Source organism: Pseudopodoces humilis, chromosome 7, assembly GCF_049639895.1.
Source record: "Pseudopodoces humilis isolate 2021_Gansu_Grassland_sample_001 chromosome 7, ASM4963989v1, whole genome shotgun sequence".
Taxonomy (NCBI): Eukaryota; Metazoa; Chordata; class Aves; order Passeriformes; family Paridae; genus Pseudopodoces; species Pseudopodoces humilis.
The window spans coordinates 52,307,659-52,329,144 of NC_142206.1; the positions used below are offsets into that span (position 1 = coordinate 52,307,659).

Below are 21,486 nucleotides of genomic sequence, written 5' to 3' on the forward strand. Positions count from 1 at the left end.
TTTATAATGCAGAAAATGGGCTGAAATTGAGTGATTGAGAGATCTGTAATTTGCTTGAAGGAACATGTTTGCTGCCTCTTCTTTCCTCAGAATTGACATGTGCAGTTGAGCTATTGTGAAATATTTGTTTGTTGCCATAGAATGAACTGTAGTATTATCACTCATACAAAAAAACCCAAAAAACCAGAAAAACTAATCCCCTGTATTAACAAAGGTCTTTGGAAGTGTGTTTTTACTGCTGTCACACCCAGTGTGAATGCAAGATTGTGGTGCCTGTTTTATTTTTTTCTTTTTGATATGCTTTGCTTTTCTACAAATAATAGTGTTGTATATCAGTTTTACACTCCTTCCATCATTCTCCTTCTCTACCACTGTTTTCATCCCAAAATGAATGTGTGGTTCTCTTTAAGACAGTAGCAAAACACTTCCAGGCCTTCAATGCCATATCATGAATGGCATCTGGCAGTACCAGCTGTAGAGGGAGCTGATCTTCCCTGCTTGTGGCAACAACTGAGCCTTTGGAAGGGATACAGAGGAGCTACTTTGAAATAATTAGTGAGCCTGTACTGTCTTGCAGTCAACTGGAAGTTGATTTTACGGGAAAAGTGAAGAGCCAGTATAACCCAAGGAAAAAGTACAGGTGGAACTTAAAGATGCAGATTTTTTTTCCCCCACACGTTAATAAATTCCCCATGGATTTTATTAAGTTAAATCCAAAATGCATAATTTGGTCAAATATCTGAACCAGATGGTAAAACAGTATCATAGCGCATTATATGCACTTCTGAAAAGTGTTTTTATTTTCACTTATTGCACTTCGCTTTCAGAGATAATGGAAGTCTTCAAATACAGATAGTTCCAGTGCTAAGTTTTTGAAAGCCTAAGAAATGATCCGGTCATTAGATCAACTTTGTATAGTTTGTATGAGACAGTTTTCAATCTGATATGTATATGGGAGATTACATAATTTGCACAGCTATGAAGTTGTGGAGAAAAAGAAAAGCCAACCACAAACTTACAGAAAAGCTTACTTAGCTGTATAATATTTAGGAGCTCAAAGTTTAAAAATTTTACATCCAAATGTAAACTGGTGCACTTGGATATGATCACCAAGGAGGGAATTTGTTCCAGCTTCTGTCTGGAATTAGTGAATTGGGCTGTGTGAAATGATAAACTCTTAAAGTGTGTGTACAACTTTAAAAATACTTTATTTTCATATACTTTTACCTTAAAGTTGTCAGTTTATTACTATGCTTACCTAAGAAGTGCATGGCCTTCATTCGTCTTCTAGTCCTTGGCTAGAATTACATGAATTCTTTCCCCATAGTGCATTAATCTGTTTTTGTTCCCTGAAGTAAAACACTTTTTTTAAAAAATTATTAAACCTGTATGTACCTATTTATTCAATTCAAACCTTTTTGCATCAGTGTGTTTAACTTTGCTTGGAATTGTTGTCCTGAATTATGTGGAAAGGATCTTCAAGGATTAAAAACTGTAATTTCAAATATTCTGGATTAAGAGTAGCTGTTAATATGTCAGCCTGTGACAAATTTTGAAATGAAGAAATGCTTTCAAATTAGTGGAATTATTTTCTCCTAAGAGTAAATTTTGATAACTCTACCTGAAGCCATGCATAGAACTTTGTCAATAAATTTATACTGGGGTGAAGGAGGCTGGAAAGGTGACTGCCTGGTAATTTACAGTGCTCTGTCAAAAAAAGATTTAGGAAAATGTGGCTTCCTTTGTTCATTACAAGTCTTTTATACAAGCCCAGAGATGTGTAATGCCAGACAGCCTTTTATATCCAGAAGCAGTAACTGTTCTAATACCTTGTGCATTTCTTATAGAAGGCTGAGTAATGACATTTAATTAGGCCAGATATTCTTGAGTTATTATAATATTTAAAGTGTTATTTGCTGTGTTCTGCATTATTAAAATGTCATAAAATATGAATATTGGGAAAAGCTTGAGTTTAGGCTCTTTATTAAATGTGGGAGAAAAGAGTAAGCAGGTGTGAAGGTTGAAAGAAGCTGGGTGTGCTAGTGATTTTTGTTTCCACAAAGTTTCTTTTCTACTATGTCTCTCTGCTTTCCTTCTACTGAGTGACTAAAATATTTGGGATCAAGGCTATCTGTAATGTTAGATGGGGCTCTTGGTATATAGATTCATATCTCTCTTCAGCAGTAATCCAATAAAATGTTTCATTTATTTAGGTTTATTTATGAAACAGAACATCACAATGGCATAGCAGAATTACTGGAAATACTGGGAAGGTAAGTTGTACGTTTTGTTTAATTAAACTCACTTTGGTTTTAAGTCTTGTTTTCTGCTTAGGATCCTTGTAATTAACATTAGTTGTAAAGCAGCTGTCAGTAGAATGCAGTGAGTTGAAATTTATTAAAAATTCTTCACTGAACACTTTTTGGGTAAACAAAGGAAGCACAGATTGTGAAACTTCAGAAACCTCATTTTGCTAACTATAATTTCTCAGACTTCAGTGATGTATCTGTAAGCCTTTGACACTAAAATTTTACAATTTAAAGCTGATAGCCTCATTGAAACTAGTGAGTTTTTTTATTAACTGATTTCTGTAATCCATGTGCAAGCTGTTGGCATATTTTTATGCATTAATACTCTACAAAAGCTCAGTTAGGATTACCTTGGGGTATTTCCATATCTTTGCACATTGAAAGTAACAGATCAGCAGGAGCTGGTTGCTCAGGGTTATGTCTGGTCAGGCTTCATTTATCTCCAAGGATGAAGACTCCCCCACAACCTTTCTGGGCAACAGGTTCCCATGTTTGACCACACTCACAATAAAAAAAGTTTTTTTTTCTTGTCTTTGAATTAATACCCCATCTTTCAGTTTGTCTCTTGTCCTTTCAATGCACATTGCCAAGAAGAGTCTCACTCTTCACACCATCCCTTCATGTAGTTTGTACACATGGGTGAGATCCCCCTGAGCCTTCTCTGCTTCAAACTAAACAGTTTTTTCAGCCTGTCTGTGTATGTGAGATGCTCCAGCCTCCTCATTGCACTTTACTGGACTCCCTCCAGTATGTCTGCATCCTTCATGTCCTGGACACAAACACCAGATGTCAGGGCTGAGCAGAGGTGAAGGATTACTTACCTCAACTTACTGGCTTCTAATGCACCCCAGAAGACTGTTGAAATTGGAAATATGTTTTCAAATTTCCTAGGTCTACATGCCCGCCCAGAGTAGTTCTTTAATTTTCAATTAAATGTCCAGTGAGTAAAGAAGTTACATGTCCATCATTACTTCAACACATTATGCTCAAGTAACACTCATCAAAGCTCATCATGAAAACTATAAAGTTCAAGTGCTAGAATATGGAGCTAAATCTTCCAAATGGTTACTGAGTCACAAGCTTTTTCATTCTTGGTTTTGTTAGGTTAGCTTTAAGTACTGCATATTTAAAAGCGATGTTGTCGGTTTGGTTTGGAGATTTTTTACCCCCTCAGGCTTCCAAATCAAAATTTCTAATAGCTCAGTGAGGCTTCTGTGCTGTAACCCTTCTGTACTGGTTATTCATCCAGTCTGTTAAGAAGTTTCACTGAGCATGTTGTTGGCACAGAGCTTCTTGTTCTAGTACTGTGGTTTTAGATAAAGGTGCCGTTGACCTAGTACTGAGCTACATCTGCACTCAGCTGTAACTGGGATGTCTTGTGTTGGGATGCTGTTTGGTTGTTCTCCAGGGCCTTGCAGAAATACTGTTAAGCAAAAGTCATATTTTGACTTGTCTGCTCTCCTGGATTCCCTCTTCTACATCCAGTCTCTGTTTCACTTGTTAATGCCGTGAAGAAGCTGGGAGAGATGTGTATTCAAAGCTTTGAAACAGTGAGTAGTTCATAGTGAAGGGTGAGGTCTAAACTGTAGGTACAGTTCTGTGCAGCTTGGAGGAGGAATTTGAGACTTCAGGAAACTTGGTTAAGATACGGACAGAGGTTGATTTGACTATTCTATTTGTTTGTAAATATTAGGAAACAAGCCCAAGAATTCTTGTATGTCCTGTACATTAGTGCAGACTTCTATATAATTACTGATCCTTATTTTTAAATTTCTTTCCCTGGCAGCATAATTAATGGATTTGCCTTACCATTAAAAGAAGAGCACAAAATATTCCTATTGAAGGTTTTGTTACCATTGCACAAAGTGAAATCACTCAGTGTCTATCATCCACAGGTAAGTTTTGCTTGGTGTTTTTCATATTAGTGTTTAAGTAACCTTGCTTGAAGAGGTTGGCAGACTTGAGTAAGTCTGCTGTGAATTTTGTTCTAAGCTCCAAAACTACCCTGCTAACCAGCCTGGGGGAAATTACTTTAACACATATGCTTATAATGCTTGTCAATAGAAAAATAAAAAAAATACCTGTGTATACAGTAATACCTTTTTAAAACCACTATAGTGTTTATAGATGAAACACATGTAGTAGATGGTTAATATGAGAGTTCTTAGTATTTATCAATACAGGATTCTTTATCTTCTTGTCTGCAATGTTTAGACATTAAAAAATTGCAGAAAAGTATGGTTTTAATGAATGGCATTTATAAACACTTTATTCTAAATTACATGAAGCAATTCAGCTAAATTCAGTTTGTTGGTGTTTTGAAAGGAATTGGGAATTTAGTAGGACATCATTATTTAATTCAATAGATCCTTATAGAAATACATAGAAAAAAAGGGGGATTCTGAATTGTATCATACTTTTAAACCATCTTTTCTGTGCTAAATTTAGTTCCATTCAGAATTTCTACAGGAGTGAGAAATCATACAGTGTGAGAGAAAATACTGTATTGTTGTGATATGCTGAAATCTTCTGTGAGAGATTGTTACACAACTTCTGGGTTTTTAATTTGAAAGTTCAGTATTTACTATGTAGTTTGAGTATTCCTGAGTTCTAAGTACCATTTATTGGAATAAAATTACTAACAACTTGTATCTTTTAATACCTTTTCTATAATTAAAATTCTCTAGCAAAGAGAGATATTTGTAAGCATTTGCTTTGCATCATGTCTTCAATGGCTTCTGTCAGTTGCTGTTGAATAAAATATCTCCCATTTCAAAATTTATTTTTTATTTTCTAATGCCGTGAACAAAACCTGTTGGAGTGTGAACAGCAAGACCTTTGTATCTCAGCTAGAACAGATATCTGTGATCACCTGTTGTAGTTTAGGGTATAGCGGAGCAGAAGAATTCGGGATGTAACGGAAAGTTAGCAGACCCCCCTCTCTGTTAAGATAGTAAGGCCTTTTGCAATTAGCCAATAGCACCTAGGTGTGACATATGCAAATGGGAGTAACACAATGACCCTAGGTTATAAAATGTTAAATTCCCCTGCAATAAATCGCCATATTCGCCATCCATCACATTGATGCTGTGGGATATGGTCCGTGTGTCTGGAGATAGCCACCATGCTGGCTCTGGCCAGGGTTTCTGCCTTGCTTGAAAACCGACAATCACCAGCTTTATTAGTGACCTGAGACATGTTGTTCTTTATCTGTTCCCCTTAATTCACAAACTAATGGTCCAAAACCTTCAGCTGACTTGCATTGCTGTTCAGCATCAGTAAAAACAGGGTAGTGACATGGGGATGCCTCTTACGTGTCCTGCTGAATGAAATGGAAAAGTACTTCAAGTGGGTTTAGTGTGTGAAACACCGGAGTAGATAAAAATTCACATTGAAACAATGGCAGATAGAAAGATAGGCTGCTGAAGACATACATGGAGAAAGTTAGTTAATTTTTGTGTTAAATCAAATTTACTTTAGAATAGGGAAGAACAGCAGCTGTAGTAATCTCAGCATATTCCTCAAATTACCATGGGGCATTCCTCGTAGGAATCATCAAAAAAAGGAAAGAATGGGGTCATCAGCTGGTCAAAAAAAATGGATGATGGCCATTCTTTCCTTATCTTCAAAAAAACGGAGAGTCTTTAGGAAGATGATTAAACAGTCTGTGAGATGAACAGTGATCTCCCCACTTACTTTGGGATTGTTGGCTTCTGGAGTGAAAGGAATGTAATACTTGACTATTTAGGCACAGGTGGACAGTCTCATTTTCAGCATTGCAGTTGGTACATACTGTAATTCAGCCTCAGGTTGCATCTGCTTACATTGATAGGCATATAGTTATCATTAGTTGTGATATATAAAAAATCCCAAGATTTACAGTGTTCAGTGCACTTTTATCTAATTCAGGTTGTGAAATAGAAAACACTTAATCAATCAGCATGGGACACCAAAATGTTAGTGGAAAGCATTCTAGAGGACAAGGTCATGACTTTTAAATCCCATATTTGAAAAGATGAAGTGTGATGAAATGCAAAATACTAGGTCTAAAAAAAACCCGTCAAGTCGTGTGTCTATATTATAACACAGAAGAAGGTGAGGACAGAATTACAGAAGAAACTTGTATTTTATTTGAAGCATTCAATATTGTTCTTGACTTATGCTAGTGATTTCAAAATGTGTTCAGTTTCATAGTGAGAATTATAAAAACTCTTTTTCTTTTACTGAAGCTGGCGTACTGTGTAGTTCAGTTTTTAGAAAAGGACAGCACACTTACAGAACCGGTAAGTTTGTTTTGCTATTATTACATATTTTGAACTATTAATAGACATTACATCTGTAGACTGTTTAAGGAGGTTTGGGGAGCAATTTATTTGTAACTGTTTATATTTGAGTCAAATATTTAACTATTTTGATCTATCAAATTCAGTTTTTTCCAACAGTTGTTCGGAATATCCCGAACTAATTAAAACAACATTAATAGTATAGGTCTTACAGAGAGACCAGATTTTATTCTGCTTATTTTGTTCTGGCTGAGGATATAGGAGATGGTGGATCCAGGAGCAGTTTAGTCAGAAATTAGCTTGCCTGAAGTGTGCTCTGGTGAGAGATGGATGTTATGATGGAACACAGGTTTCTGTGTTTCTGACACACAGCTACCTATTGGTGCAAGGGTTTTGAATCAGATCCTGTTCATGTCTACGAGCTTTGGACAAAATCAGACTTTGGTCTGGCTGCACATAACTACATAGATGAATAATTTTAACTGTCCTTTATAGTATCTAGTGGTTTGCTTCGTTGCACCCATTATCAATTAGGTAAGAACTAATCTGTTTAATCAGTACATCAATAAAACAATTGCTGCTAACAAAATGCACATTATTAGATTATGACCATTTCCATTGTGAAATTAAACTGTGTTTCTTGAAACAAATGGAAGTAGGCACCTGAGCAAGAGTTATCTTCTAGCTGGAGCTTTTAATATTTAATAAGATAGCACATGTCATACATTCTATCATTTGTACTACATGAGATCTTGTTTTCTTAGCTTTCTTCCAGACATCAGATAGGATATTGCATATTTCCTAGTAGAAATCTAAACTAATATTAAACCAAGTTTGTTTCCTTTTTTGATGCCAAATTAGTATGTGATTACAAGTTTCTTTAAAAACTTAGCACACACATCAGCAAAGTACTAAGTTCCTCTTCAAAGGATGCTGGTCCTTTGAAATTTAAATGCTTTTCTCCCCCTTATAATTGCCACATGAGACTTCTTGAGAATTTTTTTTTTTTAAGTCTATGTATATTAACCAAGGCTTCATTGAGGACATAATGTCTGCTTTCATGATTAAATAATATATATGTGAAAGAAGCGCTCATTTTTCTAAGTTGTCTTGTCAGTGATGATCTTAAATGTTGCTTACAACTTTTATATTTAAAAATCATAGAATTAAAAAATGGTGTTTTTTGAGTGTTCATGGTTTGATAGGTACACAAGCTAGGTAAATAATGTATTAATCATGAAGAAAGTTAAGACGAAGATTATAGTAAGATGGCCAAATCAAAGTTTAAGAGCAGTGTATCTGGAGTAGTTGGTCACCTGTCAATTCAGACATTTATAGTAAATACTTCGTTAAAATATATTGATAGAATTTAATTGCTTGTGTTTTGGATTACATCCCTGAAAAGGTAGAGATTTAAGGTAGAGACTGCTGTCACTTAAGTGGCAAGTCATTTTCCTGATAATATAGTAGCAAATTTGCACATTGATCATATTAAGTTAGATGTTAAGTTTTTTCTCTAGTATTTTGATTATTATTTTTGAACATGTCTTTTAGATGTATAACTTAATTTTCTGAAGAAGTGAGTTTAGACCAATTAACAGTTATTTCTGTGATGCTGAACCATGTCTAATCACTACTTCTATATGGAACAAGAAATCAAGAGTTTTATGTTCTGACTAAAATACCAGGCTTATTAAGGCATTATAATTCAGTTCAAGGCAAAGTGAAATTATCACAAAATTATCTTTCTCTCTGTAGGTGGTAATGGCACTGCTGAAATACTGGCCAAAGACTCACAGTCCAAAAGAAGTCATGTTTTTAAATGAACTAGAAGAAATTTTAGATGTTATTGAACCATCTGAATTTGTTAAAGTTATGGAACCTCTCTTCAGACAGCTAGCCAAATGTGTGTCCAGCCCACACTTTCAGGTCTGTATTTACTACATGTACAATGATACCAGAATTTTTGTAAAGCAGACGTGTAATGTATTATTCACCATAGTGAATTTTACTTGTTGCAAAGAAGTCTTCAATTCTGTGTCAAGTTGCAGGGATCCAAATATTACCATTTATTTTCAATAATGCAATATGTGCATTAATCTTGGGTGATTCACTTCAGTATTATGCTTAAGATAAAAAAGCTGAAAAACTCAGTATTTTCAGAAGTACCTGAACCCTTCCAGTACAATTTGCATTTCATTACTTGTAATACAAGTTCTGCAAATGCTTGTTCTTTTGGAAAATATTTATTTTCTTGAATTTCAGAGTTCTTGGGTTATAGATTGAATCATGTCCCTTGCAAGGAAAAAAACAGTTTTTCTGTCTCTTTCCATCAGCTCCATGACTCTCATTAGCACTAAAAAATCCAAGTCTGAGTTGCAACTTTTCTTACCTTTCCCTTATATTTGCCAAATGTTATAATTTCTTACCTTTCCCTTATATTTGCCAAATGTTATAATTATTTGCTCTGTGAGAGATTGAAGAAGTGTTCCTTTTCTCATGTCTTCTTAGGTTGCAGAGCGAGCATTATACTACTGGAATAATGAATATATTATGAGTTTAATTAGTGATAATGCAGCAAAGATTTTACCCATCATGTTTCCATCCTTGTACCGGAATTCAAAGACGCATTGGAATAAGTAAGAAACACTTGTACAAATTTCTGTTACTTCACTTATGTGTAGTTCTAGGTTTAAGACTTCAGATCTGTGAGTTGCTAGTTTAACAGTGTTGAGCTGTTTATTTCTATGACATTGAAGTTGCTGGATAAAGAAACTTCTGTTGTCAATTTTTAGGAAGTATTAAGAACTGTGGAAGATAGTTTTTCCTGTTTTAATTAAACAAGAAAGAGTGTTTAATGCATCTAATGTATGATACTCTTCTATAAATATGGAGTAAATTTGGCATTCACCTGTAGTTCAGATATTTCTAAAGACTAACTTTGATTTCTGATCACTAACCTATTTGCTGATTTGCATTTCTTCTGCATTCTAGTGAAATGTCTTGTAGATCAGATCATTTTTTCCCCTTCTTTTTATTTTCTTTTTGTTTACTGCCTTTTTTTCTTCTTTCTCCATTGATTATTTTAATTTTTTTCCCCCACAATAACGTAGTACTTACGCATGAAAACAGTCCTGGTCAGTTCCCTTCTGCAGCTGTTCCATTGTAAAGTACCTCTTTATTTGAGCCATTGTGCAACTGCGGGGATGGTGACAGTATCCCAGTCTGGCTCTAGCTGTGAATTGAGGACTGCTAATGGGCTGGCCAAGAATGAGTAATCAGTCTGCAATTAAGCACTGGGAAAGAAATGGAAAATAAAATGATGTTAAAATGGTTGCTTACTGTCGCTGGGTGCAAGCAGTAACAATTAATGTACTCATTAATAAAATTCCGATTCAGTGATGCAATTGTACATAGTAAATGTGGGTTGTTGTTGGTTGGTTTTTTCTGACTTTCAAGGTCATGCATTCATTTTATTCTGAGCAAAAGTCATGCTACCCAGTACAGCTGCACTCTTACTTGTAATTCCATATAATACAAAGTAATCATTTAACTGATTGCTTTTTGAGCAGCAGTACATTATAGCCTGGAACTGTAAATTAATCTGTAAAAATGCCTCATAAAGCAGATTGGTTTTGTGTAATTTTTGTGACATTTTCAACTTTACTTTTCTAACACATTTCTAAAGAGTTCTGGCATAATTGTTTTTGCTGTGTGGCAGTTTTCAAAAGGAATGGGGCCTTTTTTACACTCCTTTTAATCACTAACTCTTTTTTTCTTGAATTTATCAGTTGCCAGTGAGTTACTTACATCAAGATCTTTAATGTCATACTGCATTTTCTCTAATAACTGTTATAGATTAGTATCAGCTACTAAATTTCACAACTAGCCCTGTATTGATACACATAGTGTTAAGAGTGAAGTTCAAACGTCAGAAGTGTAAGTGATGACTAGTACTACAAATAAAAAAACTGCATTCAAAGTTGGTAATTCTAGTACTTGTGTTAGGGCTCTTGTGGGTAAATTGAAACTTCCACTAATTAATTTTGTTTCCACTTATTCTGAAATGATGTAATTTTCCAGTTATGTAGGCTATTGGCTACTGTTGACCAGAAAAAGTAGATTTCAAAGTTTAAAGTACTCTGAGTTTCAACCAGAAGTTTTACTTATAGGACAATACATGGCTTGATATACAATGCTCTGAAACTCTTCATGGAGATGAACCAAAAACTGTTCGATGACTGCACACAGCAATTTAAAGCAGAAAAACTGAAGTAAGTTTTCACGTCAGTGTGTCTGTCTGTTCTTGAGTAATTTGTTCAGAGTGCTTTAGCTCTGAAAAAACACTGTGTCATTAGTGGGAAGCTGCCCATTTGATTCCAGTACAGCAGTCTCAAAGTTGCCATGCTGAAACTGCTTCTTATATGTGAACTGAAAATCTTCTTAACAATAAGGTGTCTCGTGTAGGCCTAGACCTAATACTTCTGGGGTTACCATCTTCCTAAAAACTTACGTTTTTGAGAGGGACTAATGGTGTAGCCCAGTGCAGAGGATCTGTTAAACAGTTTAGTTCACATCCTGTGTTTATTTTTGCATGCTTTATTTACCCAGTGTTACTTCCTTTCATGTTGTCACTCAGTTTGCCCCAAAATACTTTGCCAGTATTTTTCAGCACTGCATTGTGTGTTAGCGTATATTCATATTATTATAAAAGTTACCTGAAATCAAGTTGTTATTCTACTGTAGTGCAAGTCTCTAGTACAGATTTTATTTGATGGAAGAATCCTGCTAAAATGAGATAGAAAAGTCAGAAGTATTAATGGTTTGGGTCTCATTTTAGGGGCTGGAAGCAGTTAATAGGTACTGAAAATATCTGGATTTGAATTTTACTTTAAATTTCCAAGTTAACAGGGATTCTTTCAAGTAGTGCTTCAGATTAGACACCTATTTTAAACTGATACACTGGAAGTAGCACAGATTCTCAGTGTAGATTGATTTGTCCAAGTTTTGAAGTTCCTTACTAGAATTCAAGAAGAAATGAGCTTGTACTGTAACAAATTCTTAAGGTATGTGTTTATAGATGACAAAATGTGAATATTGGCTCTTCAGTAAAAGACTCTAATTCTCTTTTCCCTCATTGCAAGTAAGTGGAACACCTTTTAAATGAGAAATATTTTCTTCTCTGATTTTTGGGAATTTTTTGGGTGATGTTCTGAGTGTGAACTGAAGCAGAGTGCTGAGCGATGAGCTGGTAACACCAAAACCGAAATAAAAAATCTCCCACCACATAAGAACTGAAAAGTGGGATGGTTAAAAGGTTCCTACTTCCCATCTTGAATTAACTTAATTGAGAGCTGGAGGCAAATTGTGTATGTGCTTGGATATAACTGCTCTTCCTTTTTTTTTCTTGACATTTGGATCATCTGCTCTGTGCACTGAGAGCATTTTTAGCACTCTTAAAAGTCTTTAAAAACTTAAAAAACTCTTGAAATTCTTTTAAATTCTACCAGCCATCAAAGACAGGTGATCTTTCTAGTCTCTGCAAGAAGATGTTTATTTGTAAGAAAGAACCTAAAACAAACCCTAGACTTTACATTTTAAAATTTCATTATGCATAAGAAGACAAACTTTTTCTACTTTATTTAAAAAACAATCCAAAAAAAGAGGCACTTTTGTCATCCCTCTGGGCTTGTTACTCCCTAGAATGAGCATGGTTTTGTTGGGTACTTCTCTGTTAGAGTTCAGTTCAAAATGTCTCTGGTGCCTTTTCCTTTACCCTATTACCTGAAGCCATTGGGCTGACAAGTAAAAATCTCTGCCCTTTTCATTTTCAGTTCTGGACTTTTTATTTACCAATATAGAATTCTAATTATTATAAATAAAACACAAATATGCTTTCAGCCTAGATCAAACCTTCTTTCTGTTTTAATTTTTACTTCTAGCAATGTACACATTCTAAAAATAAACTGGTGTCAGCCAGTTTGTTGCTTTCATGAGAAAATCTTGAGGTCTTTCCCTTTTAATGTTGATTTGAAATCATGCAGTATTGATCTGATGCAAATTATCCTCAACAGTGGTGTTTTGGGCAGTAGACTCAAACAGGTATAGCTAAATAATTTATTTTGTTGAATTCTTTTACTTCTATATGATTTTTTTTCAGAGAGAAGCTAAAATTGAAGGAACGGGAAGAAGCATGGGTTAAAATAGAAAATCTAGCCAAATCAAATCCCCAGGTACTTAGAAAAGATTAACATGATCATGTTTAAATACTCTAATTTTGTTAAATATCAGTGGGGAAAGCAGGTCTGACTTATCATGGAAATAAAAGAATTTCACCAACTGTATTATGAAAGATACACAATAAAAGTACTTTTCAAATTTGTAACCTTTCTCTTGTGCAAGTAATTATTTTTTTTTAAAAAAGGCTTCTGAAAACTGATGTGAAGTACTTTTTCCTTTCCTTATAATAGGACTTATACCATATTGCGGTTTGACAAGTTATTGTGCAAAATTATGGAAAAATATAGAGAGGCCATAATTGGTTTCTCTTGAAAAGCTGTTTTGCAAATAATATATTACGAAAGAGATCTTTCTGCAAACAGTGAGTTTTGACTGGTCAGTTTTCCTTTGTGTCAAATGGATTAAAATAATGTATGTTCTTGTCCGATGCATTCGTTCTCATACTTGCACTGGGCCAGTCTGCTGGTGAACCTGCTCCTAAGGCCTTTCCTAAAGGGAAACATCCTGTCCGGCATTACTTGATATGACTTGAATTATGATAAAGAAACAAAGGTCCTTTAGACTGTTCATTGTATTTTGAAATTATGGGAGAAGGAAATGGTTTGGCTTGGGTTCTCCTCCCCCATCCCCTTCATTTGCTTGGAGATTGCTGCCAGTTTTCCTTTGTCTCAATCATGCAGTTTTCTGGTATGAACAATTTAAATTACTTTGCAGCCAGAATTCTATTATACTGTAGCAAGAAACTTAATGTATATTTCCAACTGTATATTTCCAACACCATCTAGATGAGTTTAAAGTGATGGAAGAGGGAAAAATGATACTCTGTAAACAGAAGTGGGACACATTCTGATCTCAGTGCTATTTTAAAACAGAAAGTATGAGGTAATCTCTTTCTCTAAAGAAGAGGAAATTCATAAATGGTTTTTTCCTCTTGGGTCATTCGTCAGGGAACAATTACTAAAATACTTAAGTAAAATCTATTAAAATTAATAAAATGTCAGTTGACAACAGATCAATTAAATGAATCAAAAAGGGCTATTCATATGAATGCAGTAGTTGTCTTTAAGTGACAAAATATTTCTCTAAGGACAGAAGTTATACAAAAGCCTTGCTTGAAGAGTACTTGATATACATGGTCATTTGCTATCACAAAAGATGAGCTATTACATGTTTGGCTAAAAAAGTGGATTGGGTTGTGGAAAAATTCAGAGTTCTGCAGTAGCAATTTCCTTTTCTTTCCAAGGAACTTTCTATAAATACATTTTCTGATACCAGTTAACTCCACCTGTATGTTCTGCAGTCTGCTTGAAGAAAGCTAATATTTGGAAGAAATTTAAAACAAAAATTACTGAATGCACTGAATTGACATAAGGATATAAATGCTTTTAATGCTCTAGATAATGGATTTTTAGGAGTTTCTTTTTTCCTGGAATGTCTGTTAACTTTTTAGTTTGTCTAATGACTGATGATTCTTGTTGTTCAGAGCTGTTCCTGATTCTGCATGTCACAAAAGTACAATTTAAGATTTTAAATCATTATATTTGTTAAATCCTTGCTTTGAGGGTGTTTTTTTAATGTATTCTCATCTACATTAAGTTATTGGTACACTCAAATACCAAAATATTTATGAGGAAAATCTGATGAAAACGTCTGTGTGTGCATGTAAATAAGTTCTGAACTCAAAACTATATACACTTCATCTAAATTAAAACAAGATCTGATATACTGAGATTATTGGACAACAAATACTTTAATTAATAAAATATTTTTATAATTGTTCCACTTTCCAAAGACAGAAAAGTTTAATATTTTGCTTTGAAATTATATTAACTGTATATTAGGTAAGTTTGGTCTTCTAACAGTGTATTTTCTCTTCCAATACAAAATTGCATCAGCAAATAAAATGATTGTATATGGATTACTACATTGTTCACGGAACACTTGACCCTTATATTAATAAGGTTTCAGATAACTGATTGCCAGAGTAGACATACAATACTGACAAAATCTAAGTATTTGAAAATTGAGTCTCAGATAATCAAACCTTTTTTTTTTTTTTTTTTTTTAATGCTAACTGCATTTTTCAGCAGCATATTTTTGCCAAGTGTGAAAGTCTTAGAGTTCCCTTCTAAAATCTATTACTTAGCCCCTGGAAGCATAAAATATTGAAATTAGTCTCAGATAACTAGTCATATTATTCAAATGCTCAAATACACTCCTAGTATTTAGTTATTATGACTAAGAATGATTATTTTAACGTTTTGCATTTTATTAGTACCCAACATACAGTGACACGAGTTTGCTGAACAGTCCTGTTGCAATGGAAACAGATGGGCCTTTAATTGAAGATTTGCAGACGCTGAAAAAGACAGTGAAAGAAGAGGCTTGTCAGGTAAAGCCTTGTGAAGATAGCAAAGTATTCCAATTTATGAGCTAATGTCTTTAAGTGACTCTTAATCAAAAACTTGGCTTGTATTTTCAGCCCAGTAATCATTTGTTCTGTAGTAATACACTTCATCAGGGCTGCTACTTTCAAGTGATAGCGTAGCAGCCAGAAATAGTGTTATGTTTCTAATGCCTGTGAATATGCCATGTAGACTCTTTTAAGGGTTCTTCTCAGAAACTTTGTTTTTATTTTCACTTAGGAATAGCTTTTTGTGTCATGAGAACAATGATGATGCTTTAAGGATAGTGAAAGCTATAGCTAAAATCTACAACATCACGTTCTAGTCTCTATATAAGGGTTTTGATTTTTCATAAGAAAAGCTTGTCAGTACTAGAATCTGACTGTACTTTACACATTTTTATTTGTTATTCAGAGCCTTCATAGTGATTAAAGCTCTTGTGTTTTTAAAAAAAAATATGTAAAGTGCCCACTCTTGGGTCTTCTTCCTCAGTCCACCATCTGTCAGGTTCCATTACCCACTGCAGGGTGACAGCTCTCGAGGTCATTTCCATCCTTCTGTCTTGAGCTAATGCTCAGTTATAATCATGTCTCTTTAATTTAACATCTCTTAAGTGGAATTATAATACCAATGTTCAAACTAGAGATTTCAACTTGGAGCTGGTTGAAAATGGAGAGATGCCAGGTAACACTGCAGCATCACTAAGATTTCTGGAAGGAATATGTGCTATATAGTACTATAAGTCTGTCTAAATCCAGCTAAGTCTAAGACTGGAGAAATGGACCCAGAAAAAAACAGTTGAGTTTGGAGATAAAGTCTGTTGACTTGAACCAATGTATTCAATAAGACATTTATAAAAATAAGCATGTGCTCAACCTAACCTCCTGAATTACTGTGTTAAAATTCCAGTGACATCCTGCAATATTATCTTTTCCTTATTATTTGTTATGTGGTATTTTGGGTGAAGGTTTGAAAAAAGAAATGCTGGAATACCTCTAAGACACACTCAGGGATTGCTGTTATTTAAACACTTATATATGTTGTAGATCCCTGTGTATTACATGTAAATCTTTGTGGCTGAATTACATCCCTCTCCAGGACAATGAACAAGAGTAGCATTCCCCTGAATGGGAGTGATGGATAGAGCTAGTCCATGAGGAGCACCGGGCTGAATAAACTTTCTTAACCTCTGCCTTTCTTCATACCTTGGATAGCTTAGCCAGGCCCACTTGAGGGAGAAAGGGGCCTCCTTTCACTTGGCTTCAAAGCCTAAAACCAGTTCTAATGGAGAAAGATGCATACAAAATTATTTAGAAAAATGAGTACTGCTTAATTTATAGTTGTGTTGATCATAGTGTCCATCTTTGGGCTATTTCCGAGTACTTAACTATTTTCTTAGGGTTTATGAGACCATGGTTCACTTTCTATCCTGGCCAGAGCATTAAAATTCCTACTTCCTAAGTCTTGAGTGCTCCAACATAAATTCTAGAAGAAAAGCAATCAGAGTAGAATTCTGTGCTAGTAGTTGGGACAGGAAGTTAAGAACAAAATTCCCAGTCTCAGCTGCTTGGAAGTTTGAAGATTTGGGCCAGTATTATACAATATAAAACACAGAAGCAGTAATGTCAGCCCAGACTAAAACCAGGGACTCTCATCTAGGTTTTACCTTTGTTTCTACAAAGAATTCAGCTTCATGAGCTATAAAGTTTGGGCTACATACAGATTCATTGGTGGCTTTCCAGCTGGAAAACTACTGCGTCATATCCCTATGAGTGAGCTTGATTTGCCAGCTTCCACGACTGTAAGGAAGGGTGGAGACCTAAAAAATGAAACTAATGGAAAATAAACAAGTGGTAAAGAAAATTCTGAAAGTTAAGTTGGAACCGCTCAAGTGTTCCATGGCCATCTCTCCCAAGTGTGTGCTTTCTTCCCTTTCCTTGCTCACAAAGTGTGCAAAAAGCGAGATGACTAAAAGATGGTAAGCCAAGTTTTCAAAGAGAAAGATCCTGTCCTAGCAGAGCTAATAGAATGTCTTAAATCAGGAACTATTAGTAGTATTATTAGTATTAGTATAAAAACTAAGCCTGCAAGAGAATGGGTAAGTTTGGATCACCAGGCAGGAAAAGATTTGATTAAGGATTAGGGTATTGCAGAAAGCAGGTGTAGCGGGTAGCATTCCTGCATCAGTCTTTGAGAAGACACTGGACAGACAATTAATATATCCCTTGCGAAGTATTATCAGCAGTTGATGTTAAAACAAGATCTCTATAGTTATCAATTGAGAAAAAAAAAGAGCACTCAAAAGGTCAGCTTTGTTTCTTAAATTAAACTTCGGAAATGAGAAACTACGTAAAGATCTGTATAGTTTCAGTGAAAGTAAGGTTTATTCCAGAAGCTGGCAATGTAACAGAATGTCCCTATTGAAGAGGTCAGGAAAGTAGATCAGGAATTTTTTTCTGTATGAGACTAACGTGAGCATTTTTAGTGAATGCTCTGCCACAATAAAATTGGACCACTGTGACTTAATACCTTTGAACATGCCAATAAATAAATGGCTAAGTAAACACCAGGCAGGTTTTTTTTAAGGATTTGTTTCTAGGGGGAAAAAAAAATAAACAAGTAAATTAGGGTATGAAGTTGAAAGCTACTTTGTTAGGAATATTGTCTGGTTTTGAGAGAGCATTGGTAAAACAGTAGTGATGTCATGATAGCTTAGAATTTCATAGTTGTTTCTAGTTTTCCTCTTAGCAAAAAAACTTATTTTAATACTTGGAACTGCATACCTTGTAGGGTAAGGAGGAGAAAGTATAAACTTCTTTCCAGATGTTTTTATTTCTTTTCCGCTAAATGAGCATACTGGTGTGTAAGAAGTACTCTTAGGTAATGTTTACTAATTAGTATGTTTGGCTAACTTTGTTCTATTTTTATTTCAGGCACAAAAAGATCAGAAAAAAGATCGTCCTCTTGTGCGACGCAAGTCAGAACTGCCTCAGGATATCTATACCATGAAAGCCTTGGAATCACATTGCAGAGCTGATGAATTAATATCACATGATGGGCATTAAACTATTACAGTGAAATATTATTTTGGAGGAAAAGTTTTTTTTTTTCTGGACTCAGTTCTACAGTAGAACTTAAATTTTTGTGCCATACCAATCAGTTACACACAAAGTCAAAGCTTTCTTCAACCCATTTCTGTAGGCAATAACTTAATAGAGTATGCAGCTCAAGATTAGTAGTTCAAACAATGGTAAATTACCCAGTTCCATTTGCAGAATATTGGGTTGACTATAATCAAGTGGACACAATTTCCTGGAGGTGTTGTCATAGTACCAACCAGCTGTTAACATGCAGTTTTTATAGTCGTATTTGAGAAAATCATTCTATAATCTTTCCACCTAAATAAGTGAATGACCAAAAGTTGGTACTAATGATAAACTTGTGTTTTCAAAAGTAAAATTATTTCAAATACAAGTATTAAGCTTTTTCTAGGATTTCTCAGCTTTACAGTTGTTTCAACATTATTGCTGTCTTGTTATATACCAGCAGTTTTGAAAATACAATTATTCTTTCATATTCTAAAACATGGCTTACAAACTGGTAACGTTCATGACAATCCTCAGTCATCATTCCTTTCTAAGAATTCTGTAAATTCATTTCTCTTTTACTTAGGATAAAGATATATATATCCATATATACCACATCCTAATACTTTATGTAGATTTAAAGCCATATCTTCCAGTCTTTAGTGTATAATATGGCACCAGTATTCCAGGTATGAACTGGTAGAAGAATTTTTCCTAAAATGAAAATTTGTTTACTGTGACTGGGAATAGACTGAATATAAAATTTCATTTTAAGTTTTTTCAAGTCAATAAAGTAACTCTTTCACTGTTTTCTCCCTTATCTGAGCTTTTAATACTCAGCATTTTTCCTGGGCTCTAGGAGTTCAATATTCTGTGGCAGATACTATGTGTGATTTCAGTTGCATTAGTTTTTATCTGAAAGATGAACACAACATCATAAGCTTAGTAAAATTTAAAAAAAAAAAAACAAAAAAACCTGCTTCTTTTTCAATGAGTCTAAGAGCTGAGGAGATCGTGACCATAATTTTACCGTGAAAATATTTTTGTTGTTGTTGTAAAGAGCACATGTGCTGCAAATACACCTCACAAGTGAACTGAAAATGCATCTGAGTTGCTGATGATCTTCAAATGCTGCTATATATTCCACAAGATTACTTGCATGTAATGAGCTTTTTGTTGTAGATGGAAAAGCACGGGAGGAAAAATCTCTTTAAAAATATAGTGCTTTGTCTTCAATATTTGATTTCTCTCAGGGTGGCCAGTATTTTGACTTACTTATCCTGCTTACAAGCTGTTTGAAATGTGTTCTGCTATTCTAAATGGGTGATTAGTTTCTTTTGTCTCTGGCAGTAACATGATATAACTTAATGTTTAATGTCTTGATGCATAAAGAGATAAAAAAATGTGGCTTCTTTAAAAATAGTTTTGTTTTACTTTTTAAGGAAGTATAACATCTCCTGCATCCATAAAAAAAATATTCTCAAAGCAGACATTCATAGTAACCTTGTGCAGATGTAGTGCCTGCTGTTTGTTGGTTGCATTTAACATTCAATTTCCAATATTTGTTACATTGTCTATTGGAAGAAAATTGTGAGTGGTAAATATTGGCTTACAACAACTAAATTTAAAGACCAACCCAACCTTTAAGTGGAATGTCCACTGTGTCTGAAAACATTTCCTGTAAAACTTGAAAAAGAAAATGCTTTACCATTAGGATAAACTACATAAAAACAGTTTAAAGATGCCTTCTACTTTTGAGGGGAAAAGGGTGCTTTTTTAATTGTGTAAAGCAACGTCTATGTATTTTGATATACCATTGTTTGAACTTCCATCTTTAGCTGGTAGATTATCAGTTACCTTTGATTTGGGTGTTCAGTATGTCTGTGCAAGAGATTGCTGAAAGGAATTATTCTTATGTTATCCAAGGGGGGGGGAAAAAAACCCAACTGTATATCAGTGTTTGATTGACTGTGTGATACTCAACGTATAAGAACATCTTTCACTGTCTAGATTTTATTTTTCTTCTTTACTGAAGATAAACACTCACCAAAAAGGGAAGCATTGTGGTAATTTAGACGCTTCAAGTTCTCTATAAAGGCATATTTGAAATTTTGGGCCACTGAACATTTGCTTAGGCAATATTCCAAAATCTTATCACCACTAATCGTTTAGCATGTTTGTTATCAGTATTTATATATTTCGTATAATCTTGTACTAAACAATTCTAAAACTAATACATCCAAAATAAAAAGAAAAATTAAAGTAGGATTTTGGTGACTGTTGTTCTTCATAAAGTTCTGTCTGATACCTTCCCCCATTTTCCAAAATTACACCTGTACATCAGGAATGTCAAAAGTAATATTACAAGTGTCTTTTTAGTGTGGCTTTAGTATGGCTTCATTTTAATATTGTACATACATTGTACCTTGTTTTATGGTAATAAGTAATAAAAATGTAGACTTCATATTTTGTACAGAATCGTCCTATGTACAGAATAAAAAGTTCCTAGAAACAGCAAAAATAGGTAAGTGGCACAATTATTTTTCATTAGACAGTATCTGTAACATTATATGTTAGTGGAATGTTAAGTTCAAATGTACCTACATATTTTTTAACATTTTGTAATTCAATTTTTTGTTCTGGCATTGTTTCTGAAGAACTTCATACACCTGCCATTTAATATGCTTTTATCTAATTTTAAAACTTAAAAAAAAAAAGGTGTATTATATGGACAAATAAAGAACATGTGAATTTTACTTGCTCATCATGAAACTAAGTTTAACACAAGGTGTTTGGGGATGTGTTCAGATTATCACTGCTAGCAGAATCATCTGTACAAATAAACTTCATAAATTTCACAAAAGCAAAAACTACAGAAAGGCCATTAGGTTAAAAAAAAAATAAAGCAGGAATAGTTGAAATTCAGTATAAAAAGCAGACTTTACCTGTAGAACAGCAATCAGTACTAAAATTTGGTAATACTTCAATCTAACAAATATTAAAAATGCATCTTTCATACCATAGAATTTTCTCCAGTAACATTTGTGTATTGACAGGCTTCAAGCAAAGTAGCCATAAAATCTGGGATTATATTGTGGCACTCAATACATAATCAGGTGGCAAGGATATAGGGAAAAACTGAAATATGCAGTAAAAGTTGTCT

The 21,486-nt window shown here is 34.3% G+C and overlaps 1 protein-coding gene across 3 annotated transcripts in view; it reads left to right on the forward strand.

The window, feature by feature from the left end:
• The window catches only part of PPP2R5C (protein phosphatase 2 regulatory subunit B'gamma), a 78,771-nt gene extending 57,927 nt beyond the window's left edge, over positions 1 to 20,844 (forward strand). For all 3 annotated transcript variants that reach the window (XM_005520126.3, XM_088057464.1, XM_005520124.3), the window contains 9 exons: positions 2,214 to 2,273; positions 4,096 to 4,204; positions 6,539 to 6,592; positions 8,351 to 8,521; positions 9,104 to 9,231; positions 10,765 to 10,866; positions 12,753 to 12,825; positions 15,108 to 15,224; positions 18,171 to 20,844. In XM_005520126.3, the coding sequence (XP_005520183.2) occupies positions 2,214 to 2,273; positions 4,096 to 4,204; positions 6,539 to 6,592; positions 8,351 to 8,521; positions 9,104 to 9,231; positions 10,765 to 10,866; positions 12,753 to 12,825; positions 15,108 to 15,224; positions 18,171 to 18,302 (946 nt within the window). In that variant the 3' untranslated portion in view covers positions 18,303 to 20,844. The remainder of the gene's footprint in view (positions 1 to 2,213; positions 2,274 to 4,095; positions 4,205 to 6,538; positions 6,593 to 8,350; positions 8,522 to 9,103; positions 9,232 to 10,764; positions 10,867 to 12,752; positions 12,826 to 15,107; positions 15,225 to 18,170) is intronic.
• Positions 20,845 to 21,486: the final 642 nt, after the last annotated feature.